General features: G+C 39.4%; 1 protein-coding gene across 3 annotated transcripts in view; it reads left to right on the top strand.

Moving 5' to 3' along the window:
- Positions 1-4,446: 4,446 nt before the first annotated feature.
- The window catches only part of TSHR (thyroid stimulating hormone receptor), a gene marked incomplete at its 3' end in the record, with an annotated part of 65,276 nt that continues 55,763 nt past the window's right edge, over positions 4,447-13,959 (top strand). For all 3 annotated transcript variants that reach the window (XM_084287016.1, XM_084287015.1, XM_084287014.1), the window contains exon 1: positions 4,447-4,666. In XM_084287016.1, the coding sequence (XP_084143142.1) occupies positions 4,491-4,666 (176 nt within the window). In that variant the 5' untranslated portion in view covers positions 4,447-4,490. The remainder of the gene's footprint in view (positions 4,667-13,959) is intronic.

Here is a 13,959-nt window from a genome sequence, read left to right as displayed (position 1 = left end):
AGGGAGTGTCTGTAACAGTGGAAAAATATACTTGTCAAATATACTTGTCAATTTTTGCCATGGTTAACATAATAGGAACTGGGTGGGGGAGGGAAGGTGGGGGGGAAAGGGGAGGGAGGGTAAGCACCAGGAAAACAAATTGCAATCTGCAGTTTTACAGCTGACTTCTGTTTTATTTGTTCATTAGGACTAGAGCAGAAGCAGTACCCATCACTTAAAACCACATCATTTTGTTACACTCAAGGCATACAGGATTTTGAATGTCTGTTCTTAGGATGTATATATAGTTGCGTATGTACAAGTGTGGGTGATACTTTTAATACACTGTGATTTTAAGCATAAAAGAAAGGAACATTTATTCATAATCTACATGGTCTGGCAAGTTGCCAGTCAATCTGAGCTGTTAAATGTCACTTTTCAGAAATGATTATTGTTCTTTTTTTGAACTGATTATTGTTCTTTTCTACCTTTAAAAATATTTGAAGTCTCACCTATGCTAAACAACACTCTTCCATAATTCCTTCGATGCAGGTTATGTTCCTAATCCTTCTATTTTCCTTATTTACTACCCTCTGAATAATCCCCAGTATTTTTACATGTGCCTCGGCAATTAGTGCACAAACCCAGATAAAGTATTCCAAATAACTATAAATTCAAAGTGGAATAATTGAATGATAGTACCATTTTTCTGCCAGGCAGGAGGAGTCTTCTTGCATGTAGTTACTTGCATTTTTCTTTTCTGAATTACAACCTGGTAAGCTACCAAAGTAATTTTAAAATCTGATCTAGAGATCACATACCTCACTAGCCTGGGGCTATAGGTAGCTTTACAACTGTACTTTTTGCTCTGCCATCCACCAGCCTGTTAAGGAAAACATTGAACAGAAGAACGAAGAGGTGTCATGGGAAAGCCAAAGCATGGCTGCCAACATGTGCAGGGCAAGGACCAACTTGACTGGGGCCCATGTCATCACCCCAGCAGGGCTGCTGAGAGCAGCCCCAGGCACTGGGCACCTCCATGGGGATGAGGGCTGGCAGTGGCCAAGCTGGGACATCAGCCAGATATCAGGCCAGGCTCACTGAGGCCCAAGGCTAGGATGTTGGGATCTGGAGACTGGCCTGGTGTGGCATCACTGGACTGATGTTCCATCCAGGAGAAAGGACCAGAGAGAAGATCAGAGACAATGCTACCTTCTGTATAGGTCCCAAGCACACACAGGGAAACCAGCCAGCAGCAAGGGCTGCAGGAGTAGGCCTGAGTTCAACCTTTACATAGCTCCTGCCAAGTTTGGGTGCCCAAGCCTATGCTGGCATGGAGCCCTGGGGCCTGTGCAGAGGGTGTCTGGCAATGGGGTGGGGAGGTTGGCCAGGGCAGAGCCTTGAGAGAATGAAACAAACTCTGACTGCAGATTCCTTGCTGGCAAGGTCCTTATACATTTCGGCATATGTGAGAAACTGTAATGTAAACAATGTCATCTTGCTCAGAGCGTAACTTTTCTGAGAGCTAAGCAAGTGCCCATGGAAAAACAATGCAGTTAGCAAGAGCCCTTTTTCTCCCCAAACTCTTAGTGTTCCCAGTTCTGAACATGCAAGACAGGTCTCAAAGTCCAGGAGGCAACACACCCAGACTTGGAGCTCTCCTGAGGCTGAAGTTTTGTCCTGTTTTCTTCAAGGCTATCAGGCCTTGAATCCAGTGCTTCTGTCATTCAGGTTCAAGTCCAGAAAACACGTTATGGTTCTTAATCCTTTTGAAATCTACTTAGAACATCTACAACTTCGATGGCAGCTTTATCATTTCTTTGGTCTGCAGTCTTTAATAGTTGCCATTTTGGCTCTGTTAGTAATAGCTGGGAAGGTATTTGTTCCTTCCATTAACACTTTCTGGACTTCTGTGGCTGCCACGGAGCAGCTGACATAACAAAGTTTTTAATGCCAATATCTGCGTACATGCTTTTCTTCCCACTAAATAAAATGTAATTCAAATTACTTTGCCTTCAGTGAAAGAGAATGAAACAATTTAGCCATCTTCTAGTTAAAGAGCCTGAAGCATTATTACAATGGAGCAGCTAATAGAGTAGCTTATTAGTAAAGATAAGTAGCATAAGGATATCTTTAGTACACCAAATAAATGAGTATGGTTGGGTTCATGAAAACCTACTGAAATGACTCAAATCCTGGGACTACTTACCTGTCCCGCAATAAAACTGTTATTCTTTTGCTTAGTTCACAAAAAGTACATAAAAAGTTATGCTGACATCAGAATAAAAGTGAAGGAGGAGAGTTTGCAAGACTGCACATAAGAGGTTGTAACAAATCACCCCAGTTTTCATTAAAGAGGGGATGCACCTCCCCGCTCTCTTCCTGCTAACCAGGTCTTGCTTGCTGTGAAAAGCAAGGACTCTTCTGTTGTGCTCCTAGTAGCATTGGGTCTTCAGGAGCAGTTATGAGAGGACAGAGATTAAGCTGGAAGAAGAGTTTAATGCTAGTGCTCAAAGTTGACAAGCTGCCTCTGGCAGTGTCAGGCAATGTTGTTTGCTGTGTGAAACAGCTATGGCTTTTACCCACTGCCTGGAAATCAAGTGTAAAATAGACTCATGACAGCTAAGAGCATTGATCCAAGAGAAGACAGAGATTCCTCTGGTGATCCATTTGTTTTGCTAGATGTACTCCTCTGTGTCAGCCTGTGTCATCCAAACTATTTCTTTGCCCATGCCAAAAGGAATGGAGGTTTTCATGTCCTATGGCTAATATGGAATACAGTGTCCCCAGGACAAGCTGGCTATTTTGGCAGCAAGAACAAGAAAACCAGCAGAGAAGTTTGATATCCTAGGAAAATCCCGTAGGCAGCTGAAGCACTGTCTGAATTTTATAACACATAGAGCATTAGATGAAACTAAGTGGTTGATTACTGTCTTTGGGTAGAGGACCCAAGCCAAGCCTAGCTCTGCTTTTCTAAAGTAAACTAAACTTTTCTTGTTTGGTCTTTGATGTATCTGCATTTCATTTTTTAAAATTACGGCCGTGTGGCTACAGCAGTGTAAGTCCCAAATGCCAAAGGAATCGCAGTCAATGCACTGTAAGTTGTCTAGGGCACTCCAGCTGTGGAGAATGCTTCAGCTTGCCTTACCCTCACTGGGATGTCCTTATATATATATATATACATAAACACCCTTAACTAAAAGGGATAAATGTGTCTGATGGGATGCCTCACTTGAACACAGTCTCGGTTCTAACAGGTCTGCAGAACTGGGATTTATATTTTGTTTCTTCATGGGCATGGTATTATTTCCTCACCTTAAAAAATATATGCTAAGGGTACTAATTGTATTTGTGGATGAAACTACTTAAATTACTGGTAAAAAGTTACACTGACATAACATCTGCTGTTTTGTACTCATATCTTTTTGATATCACTGATCAGGCTGCAGGGGAACTATCTACCCAAAAGCATGATCTAGTTTTTCACTGTGAGTAGGTTGCCTTTTTCAGTTTCCTTCTCCCTAGAGAGTTACAAACATTTTTGTTGACTTTCTGTTGGCATTTTTCTCATGTACCCACATATGCACAAAATCTGCATGAAGGAGAAAACATTGGCATTAAAAAAAAAAAAAAAAAAAAGGTAAAAGGAATTGAGGCAAATATTAAAGAGCTTTCTTTGTCCTCATTGAATTCAACAATTCAACTATCTCTTTTTTTTTCTTGCCTTTCTCTACTTTTAAATACTTGTTTTTAGAGGAGCATCTTTTGTTTATGAAGAAACCCATAACTAAATGAACATTAACCAGATTTTTTCAGCTTTCACTGTGTCTGTCAGATGCAGGTACAACTCCTGCAGTGTGGGAGCCTCTGTATCGTGCCCATTGCGTACCCGTGTCCTACCAGTGACCACAGGAGATTGCTACTGGAGGTGGCAATGGTCCCACCCCATTTCTCTCAAGGGTAGATATTTCCCCTTTCTCATTTGGCGTAAGGATTTTTATCTTTCCGGATCATTCAGGAAAAGTTATTCTTTCCGCTTCGCTCTCTTTTATCGTGTGCTTTTCAAAACCACTCGCTGCAATTTCTAATACAAAACAGTATTATCAACTTCTTTGCACTTAGTCCACAGCTACCTGGCAGCTAGCGGGCTCCCACCTGCTGAGAAGCACGGCCCGGCAGAACGGCTGTGCCTGCAGGGGCCCCTCACGGACCACCGGGGCCACCCCACCCGCGCCGCCCGTAGCGGAGCCAGCCCGGCGGTGGGCAGCGGGGATGCCGGAGGGACCCCGGGGCGGGCCGGGCGCTGGGAACGGGGCGAGGCAGAGGGATGGCGCCCCAGGGGGAGGGCGCGGGTTGCGGCCAGACCTTCCCCGACCCCGCGGAGGGCGGTGCCGCCTTTGCCGGGCGGCGCCCCCCGGCCGGGCAGCGCCGGGCGCCCCGCGGCTCGCCCGTCTCCTGCCGGCCCCTCGGAGGAGCGAGGGGCAGAGCCCGGGGGAGAGTGGGCAGAGAAGATGCAGTGCCTGCCGGTAGCCTTCCAGCTGGTGCTGGTGCTGGTGTTGGTGCTGTGCAGCCAGGGCACGGAGCCGTGCCCTTCAGCCTTCTGCGAGTGTTCCGACTGGGACGACTACAGAATCACCTGCAGGGACATCCACTTCATCCCCAGCCTGCCGGAGCACACTCAGACCCTGTGAGTTCATTGCGGTGGTTTAAGCCTGTCTATTTGTACCGTGCAAGCAGGAGATGCTCTGAGCTAAAGCCCTGGGAGAGGAGAGAGGGAAGTGCCAAAGGGGGGAAGTGCTGTAACTTACCTGGGCAGCACAACATAAGGGGAAGGGCAGCGCTCACAACCTGTGTGTGTCTAGCAGACCTAAGGAAAGTGTCCCTTAAACCTTACAGGGATGTGAAGAGATGCTTGACTTTAAAAGTTCAGGGTAGGATATGGGAACATTAGTCACCAGACTGTGAGCAAGCTGATTGGAAGTCTGGATTTTGTGTGTCCCATGCGTGGGGTGGACACACAAAAACACAGTTTTACATTATAAAAGGAATAGGAATTGGATGTACCATGTCGCAAATAGTTTCATAAAAGCTTCCGCACACTTTCAGCTGCTTTGCCAAACAAAGCCTGACAAAAAGAATCCATGGGAACTGGGAATCCCAACATGCCATCTGGAAGACAAAGTACTTCAGGAAAACAAAACTGCACAGTATGTGATCAGCAAATTTGGGGCTTTCCAAAGTGATAGACATTTCAGAGCCATTCAGGTACCTAAACCGTAGGGTTTAGTACCATTACAGGCACTTTAGGCTATGTTGTCTGGATTCTCACTGCCAGTCCAAAAGAGTGCTGCATGTTCTATCTGTCAGCTCCATACAGGTGTATGAGACAGATACTGTGGGGAAACCGAAATGGTACCAGTCAGCTTTAGCTAAGCAGTTGAATCACTCCTTGCCTTTTCCTTTGTCTCCTAAGTTAAAAAAAGTTTCTAGTCTCCAAGGGGAAGTTCATTTGTATATAAATTACTTCCTGATGAAAGAAACAAACTCAAACTCATTTGATTTAACTTCAAGATAAAAACATTACAGGTTGATAGTTTTATATCTTGATAATGATTCTCAGGACTTTATTTTAAAATAAGAACCGTGACATTTTTTGAAATTATTTGAATGGGTTTTCTCAAGATGCACTTTAACACTTAAAAGTAAAAGCTTAGCAAATTAACCAGTTACCTGAAAAGACAGAGAAAACTCATGTTATTTCCATTACTTATGCATGTCTTTTTTTTTTTTTTTTTTGGATAATTAGACTGCAGACATGCAAGTATTTCAATTGATAAGTAATATCTTAAACATTTTTTATTGTATTTTATTCTTTTGTATATAATGTTTATAAATCTTGAAACTGTAGTAAGGTATGTAATATATATATGTAATATATGTAATATATAGTATATTCTTCAAAATCTGCTATGACAAGCTAGAAAATAAAGCAGTTTCAGCTTATAGGAGAAATCCATCTTTGTACAGGCATTTAAAATAGTTAATAGACACAGTGAGATAATATAATAGAATTGGATGGTTTCTATGAAAAATGCTGGTATGAGGACTGAGAAGTACCTCTCCATATACAGCTTTACAGGTAAAGCCGTGGGCTGTTGCACATCCAGTGTTTTATTCAACAATTTAAACACTAAGGGACACTAAGATCATAAGCCATAGATTTAAAAAAAAAAATAGTGAATATCTTCTTTCCATGAAAAAGTACATAATTGTTTTATAATTATTTGGGTGTGTTTTAATCATCTGAACCAATTGGAATTACCATTGCAAACTGAAGAAGTGTACTCCCTAACATAGCCATTACAATACAATAAAAAATTCAGCTAATGACAATTGTAATTTATAGTATGTACTAGAAAAGGTAGAACAGGTACTGTGTAGTCTGTTTGATTTGAAAATTAACAGGAAAATTCTCTAGCAAAATAAGGAAAAAAACATCTCTTTTCACAAAAAAAAAAAAAAAAAAAAAAAAAAAAAGCTTTTTTCACTTCAGTGTATAGTTTTCTCTCTGAAGAAAGTGTGTACATTCTCTGTCTGTGTTATTATCCGAACTGCTTAAGTCCAGTGGACTGTGTCAAATGCTGTAGTCCCTTGCTCTTAGCAAATGACTTTCTTTCCCTCTGTACATTAAATGGAAGTTATAACAGTTACTTTCATCTGTATTCCATTCAGTGTTTTCAGACACCTTGGAATGATTTTCACATAGAGGATAAAATACAAACCATTTTCATGAGGAATTGTAAGGTGTGTGCTGCTACTTCTATCGTGTTTTGCATCCTTCTGCCTTACAATTGACAACAGCTCTGAATTAGAGACAAAAGATTCTAAAATAAGCAAAGTTTCTGTTAACTGAACCTTTCATTTGAAGTGAAGTACATATTTGCTCATTATATGTTGAAAATATCTAAAAATTTCCCCAAATTCAGCAGCTTTGTTACTTCAGGTAAAGTAACTTTGCTTCTGGGTTGTTGTGTGTGAATCTCAAGATTACTGGTTTTAAAACTTCCTTATGTGGCTATTCAGTTTTGTAGAATTTGTAAAGCTCAGCAGCTGTGGTGTGGTGAATCTAGGAACACTTTGCCAGTTCTTGGAGACGATGAGCTCTTTTCAATGCATGGGATCTTGAAACTCCAATTAAAGTTTCATTCCAATTATTCAGTCGGGACTGTTCTCATTTCTCTGCCCTACTTTAAAAGAGCAGTGTGGACTTTTTTTTTTTTTAAAAAAAAACAAGCCATGCTTATAAGAAATTGTAAAAATATTTATTTCCAAACTCATCTAGTAGAAAAGCGTCATGAACTCCAGCCAGGAAAGAGTGTTTGTTTTAAAGTGTTTTTAATGTATTTGTCCAAATATAGTTGATGCAGGTGCTTACCCAGAATGGCTAAGTGCATAGATACTGCTTCTGATGTTGCTTTTTTTCAGGACAAGATTTTTATTTATTTACTTATTTTCACCCTGTCGAGTAAACTCAATAAGTAGAGAGAAAAAGGTTTTGTGTATTATGGGCAAAGCTTGCCTTGTTGCCTGATGTTAAGCATTATATACCCATGCCATACTATGGTAGGAAAGAAGGTCTAAGTGGCATTGAAATACAGTACTAAACAATATGAAATTAGGTGTTGATAATTTTGTGACAGCTGTAATATTTTTGTGCCTCTCTGCACAGCTGGCAGCCTGGCCTGGGCTGGCCCCATTTCGCCTCTTCCTTGCCCTCCTTTGCTTCTGCTTCTGCCTGTCCTTCCTCTTCCTTCAGACAGTGGCAGTATGTGCACAGTGATGATGGAACCCCTGTCCCAGTCCCACAGCTGTCATTGCTCTCCACTTTCACCAGCACAGTGCTGGAGCAGAGCAGTGGTTGGTGCTCTGACCTCTTCCCTGTTTGGTGGAACATGCCATGGAAGATCCTGGCCTTTCAGTGCCAGCAGATCTACTAGGACATGGGGGTTAATGACTGCTAAGAACAACTTAAATTTGTAGATCAACAAACCACCACTGAACCTTTGTCCAAATATATGCTTGCATCATAATGCTTGAAGTATTTTTCAAGTAATATCTTGAAAGCAATATCTTTCTTGGCATCATTATGATGAAATTCTCAGATGGTGTCTGAGTATCCCAACATCATCTCAACAGAGTTCTGAATGCTTTTCATTTTATGAGTCTAACATTGCTTGCTGTTAGTTTTTTCTTTTGCAATAAAACAAATAAAGTTTTTCTTGCATTCACTTACTAAAATAAATTAATCTCTTCTTCCCAGCCCCAATATTCTCAATATCCTGCCTGGTGTACTACCGTGTTTTTCTGCAGTTTAGAAAAGCCATACTGAGCTCACAGAAGCTACAAGTAAAATTGAAGATGATGATGTCTTTATTTTATATTAAAAAATAACTGATATAAAATATATTTTTCCCAAGTCTTTGTCTTAGGAACTGTCTGAAATTCAGAGATATTGTGATTTCAGGTAATTCTATCATGATCTTTTTGTACACTTCCTTACTTCAGAATCGAGTATGGAGTCTCATAAATGCAGCTTCATAAATAACCTCGCAACATAAGCACATAATTATTACCTCTATTTTAATGATGAAGTACTGAAATTCTGAAAGAACAGGAAACACAATGACATGGTGAAATAGCCGACTGGAGGAAGCTATTAGGGCATCCTTTGGAAAACGGAAATCATGTCCAAATAAGGGAATCTCTGGGAAATGAAAGTAATATAATACAAAAAGGGTTTTGAGGAGAAACATGTCAAATCTTAAAAACTCAATATATTTGTTCAAACACAAAAGAGAATGTCTGGAAAAACTTCCATCAAGCTTGAACTATCAGTATAAAGCTTGTTTGAAACAAATTGGGAAAAAACAAAACAAAACAAAACACAAAAAAAAAGAATTAAATTCCCTGAACCAGATAGTACTAAAGTAAGAATTCCAGAAACATTAAAATACAAAATTGCTGAATTACGTACAGTAGTATGGAGCTTAGTGTTAAAGTCAGCTATGGCACCAGAACAATGGAAAGTCACAAGTGTAGCATAATTCTTTAAAAAGGAACTGTTTAAGTGAAACTGTCTGTAAACTGTCACATGATATAATATACTATGATAAAATAGTAGGTGCTTCTCTGTTAGTCTCATTTGTTTTCATTTCTTAGTAAGTTGTAGATACATAGATCTTAATGAGAGCTTAATGCCATGAGGGTTCATGGGATCATCTAGTCTGACATTCTGCAAGATAAAAGCATAAAACATCTCAATTGTTACAGTTACTTAGAGGTGAATTTATTCACTTTTAATAGCCACTCTGGAGGCACCAACCACTCTGTACTGACTCCAAGAAATTCAGGCTTCTTATTTTGATGCACTGAACGGCACGTAAGGACAGTGCCAGAACCACCCTGAAGCAACTAGGAGGGATAAATCCTTTCTGCCAGAGGATGGAATCTGTGCAACTGTATCTTTACACCACCAGATTTTGTGGGATCTTTACCTGTCAGATGAAGGTGTCATTCTCACAGTTAACATTGTGATTCAATCACTCCTTTTTGTTTTAATAAATTGGGAAAGTTAAGATCTAGTGTCTTACACTCTAAGGCATGTTTTTTCAGTAATTTGTTTAACCCTGTAATCCTTTTACATACTGTCTGCAATATTTCTATCTCCTTTTTCAACTATGAGTATTACAATTGAACTACCCATATGTTCTATGAAACATTTTTGGGCATAGAGTGCCAATCAGTTATCAGTTGAGCATATCCCTTAAGTTTTTTTCATAGCCTTTGTTACTGAGAGTAGTGTCTGCTAAACATATACAAAGAATTTGCAGTTCACTGTTCTTACATTTTTTTCTGCTCATCTATTTTCAGTGTGTGTGGTCTGCATGTGTTCAGTTTACCAAATTGACTGTTTATCCAACCACTGTTTTTCAGTGTCATCTTCATAATTTACAATTCACAAAAACTTTGTTATCTGCTTGAGTTACATAATTCAACACCCATTCAGCACATCAGAGCATGTACTTTCCTTTATTCTTGTACCTGACAATAGCTACTCTTACTGTAGGGATTGCACACGATATCTTCCCCTCATCTGCTTTCTTTTTCAAACTGTTTTACTCTATTCAGCTCCTCAGATGAAAATTTTCACTTACCAACTTAATAAAAACAAGATGGTGCTAGTATTCAAGAATCATTTATTGACTAGAAACACTAGAGTCTACATCTGAATATTCCTTAAAACTAAAAAATATTTTAAAACCATATAATCTAAAAATCTAATAATAAATGTTTACTGAAACTTTCAAATCTTTTTATCTTTGAGATAAGTTTTTCTTCTCACAAAGATAACCATTCCCTTCATCACAAAAACAGAAGATCAGTATAACAACATTGTCACTGAAAGGCACTTTCACTAAGAGTTGATCACATGTCCTTTTTTCTATCTCCTCAAATTTTCAGGTTTCCTGTCCACCTTCCTCTTGTAACTGAATTATTTGAAAAGTAGTCTATGACATCATTAACCCATGGAAAAAATATTGTTTAAAAGTACCTCAAAAGGAAATCCTTTTAAGAACAGAGGAATAGTTGTACTTGGTCAGGCCAAAGGTCCACTGTCCTGCTCCTTGTACGGTTCATAAGTAGGTGCTAAGAAGAGTATAAGAAAAAGAGAAGTGAATATTATACTTTTCCTCTAATACTTTCTTGACCTCTAACAATAAGGTGATTCATGAGCCAGATGTTCTTATTGTCCCTATGCAGAATCATGTATCTTCATGTTATTTCCAGAAGATATTTTATTCTTAAAAACATTCAGAGATGAAGTATTTACAGGTTCCCCTCAGCAATCTTCTCCGTTACCTCACTGTCTTCCTAATGCTTTTCTTTGGATTCTTTCCAAGTAATCGACAATTCTCCTGACATTTGATGTTCCAACATGTATCAGTATCTGTACTGTTTAGGTACTATGCATAGAATTGATGTTGCTAGATGTAAAATGACACATGTAGGGAGGTCAGAAAGAGATGTATTTTTTCCTGGAAAAATAAAACAAACAACAACAACACAGTTAACTATTTCTAGCTGCTATGGGATGGAATTAGCAAAAATTCCATTACTTACCTAAATAGATTTTTTTTTTGTGTTATAGGAGTGAAGTTAGTCTTCATCTAAACCAGAAACACTGATTTTATTAGGTTACAGCTATGACAGTAAGAACATAATAACCCTGCTGATTGAAACCAAGGACCCATTTCACCAACTATCCTCCACTTGAGAGAGACCACAGATAGACCAGAAGGATATGAACAAGTCAAGCACATGTTAATACTTTCTCAGTTTCTGAACTTTTTCAACTGAAGGAATTTTCTGAGCCTGTTCATTAATAGAACCATAGAGTGGTTTGGATTGGAAGGGACCTTAAAGACCATCTAATTCCAACCCCCCTGCAATGGGCAGGGACACTTCCCACCAGACCAGGTTACTCAAAGCCCCATCCAGCCTGGCCTTGAACACCTCCAGGGATGGGGCATCCACAGCTTCTCTGGGGAACCTGTTCCAGTTCCTCACTACCCTTACAGCGAATAATTTCTTCCTTATATTTAATCTAAATCTACCCTTTTTCAGTTTAAAACCATTGCTCCTTGTCCTATCACTACGCTCACTGAAAAAGAGTCACTCCCAAGCTCCTGTAGGCCTATTCAGGGACTGGAAAGCCACTATAAGGTCTCCCCAGTCTCCTCCAGACTAAACAACCCCAACTCCTTCATCCTGTCTGTAGGAGAGGTACTCCAGTGCCTTATCATCCTTGTAGCCCTCCTCTGGACTTGTTCAAATAGGTCCATGTGCTGGGGGCCCAGAGCTGAAGGTAGTACTGCAGGTGGGAGCTCATGAGAGCAGAGTAGAGGGGGAGAATCAGGCCATGCTGCTTTTGATGCAGCCCAGGATTTGGTGGCTTTCCGGGCTGCAAGCACACATTGCCAGCTCATGTTGAGCTTCTCATCAACCAACACCCCCAGGTCCTTCCCATCACAGCTGCTCTCAATCTGTTCTCTGCCCAGCCTGCATCTGTGCTTGGATTGCCCTGATCCAGATGCAGAACTCTGCACTTGGCCTTGTTGAACTTCATGAGGTTCACACAAGCCCACCTCTCAAGCTTGTCAGGATCTCTCTGGATGGCATCCTTTACCTGCACTACTAGACTGCCTCAACTGCACCACCTTTTTTTGCCTATTCAATGATTCTTAGTGGATCTCTCTTTCAACAGCATGTCCAATTTCACCTGGTGCCCATAATGTCTTTCAACAAGGAATTTCACAGGTCTACTTCCTGTTGTATGATGAAAGATTTCTCTTTGGTTTTGTTGTTGTTTTGTTTGTTTGTTTTTCCTATCTTTCTCAATTTGGTTTTCTTTGGCTTCATACATAAAGCATTTTGTTCTTGTTTTTGAAGGTATTCAAGGTCCAGGCAAACCCTGCATTTCTACAGTGGCATAAGTATGTTCTCTATCCCTTTCCCAGTATTTCCTAATATTTGATTTGGTATTTCTGACTGTTCCTAAGCATTGAATCCATGTTTTCGTGGATCTAACATAATGCCAAAACCTGTTCTGGAGTGAAAATAGTGAGTTCTAAACCTGTCATTTTTTTCAATATATGCAACAGAAGAATTGAACTTCCCCAGTTAGATCTACTGACACCAAGTTTCATTTACCCTTTTATTTTCCAAACACTCAGTCCTATAAGAGCCTTCTGAAAATCCTCACAGTCAGCTCTTAGCATTACTACCATAACTTTCTAGCATGAGTAAGCATTGTTTCCTTACTGTTTGCTCCCTTTTCTAGGTCATTCATGAATGTATTAAACAGCATAAGCCTCTATGAAAATCTTTGTGGAACTTCCTTTACTCTTATCCTTTGTTTTCTATTTTAACTAATAAGTTAATTGCAGTGTGTCTATCCAAACTGTCACAATCTTGGAAATTAACTAAACATTTTTTCTCCAAGGGGAGAACTAACTCTTCCTTGTATACTGAAGTGTCTCCCTCATGAGGAGATAATTACATAAACTTGTTTTTGATATGTAAAATCCTGACATAAACATTTATGCATGATAAAAGTAACAGTTAAAGCTATTTCTTAAGGAAGATCTAGGAGAAAATAACAAATAAAAATATTACTTCAGGAATTACTGAATATTCTCTCTTTGATTGGCCTCAAACCTTGAGTCTATTTACTTGTGTATTAGCAGCCTTATCACATAACTGCAATACCATGTTTGCCATCTTTGTCTCTTCATCTAAGATTTTAATTTTGTAGATTTTCATTTTTGTAGATCAAACCCCTATAACTGTACACATTGTACAAAGACAGGACATAAATAGTTCCTGGAAATATTGGAAAAAAATTGAAAATAACAGAGGACTACAGATAGATATAGACAAACGCTGGGGTGAGGAGGCATGGCATCAGTAAGACAGTAGAAAGCTGTATAATTACATATATATTTACATATATAATACATATATAATATATGCAGATTTCTACAGAAGTTTTTTTCCTTCCCCTAAGGTAGGCACTGGCACTACTGTAATTCATAAATGAAAGTCCTATACACTAAGGTAAATGAAGCCAAAATTACTATTTGTGTTTGTTTTAAGCAGAAATTCAAGCAGTTCTGAAGTAACTTCCTGTGTAATTTTATTTCTAAAAGACCTCTGGTGAATCTTAACAGTATTATAACAAAAGTTTCTTTACACTTTCATGTGTGCTTTTAATGCGTGCCATATGTATGAAAGAGTGGACTTGAGAGATCATTCTGAATTTTAAAGTATTTCTGACTGTTTATAAAGGCCTCTAAGATTTTCAAAGCCTGTTTGCTTCCTATACATATGATCTCAGCACAGAGTTGCTTTTTTGTCTCA

The sequence above is a fragment of the Netta rufina genome (genome assembly GCF_964035555.1).
Source record: "Netta rufina genome assembly, chromosome: 5".
NCBI lineage: Eukaryota > Metazoa > Chordata > Aves > Anseriformes > Anatidae > Netta > Netta rufina.
The sequence above is the reverse complement of the archived record's forward strand: the minus strand, read 5'-3'. Positions and strand labels throughout refer to the sequence as shown.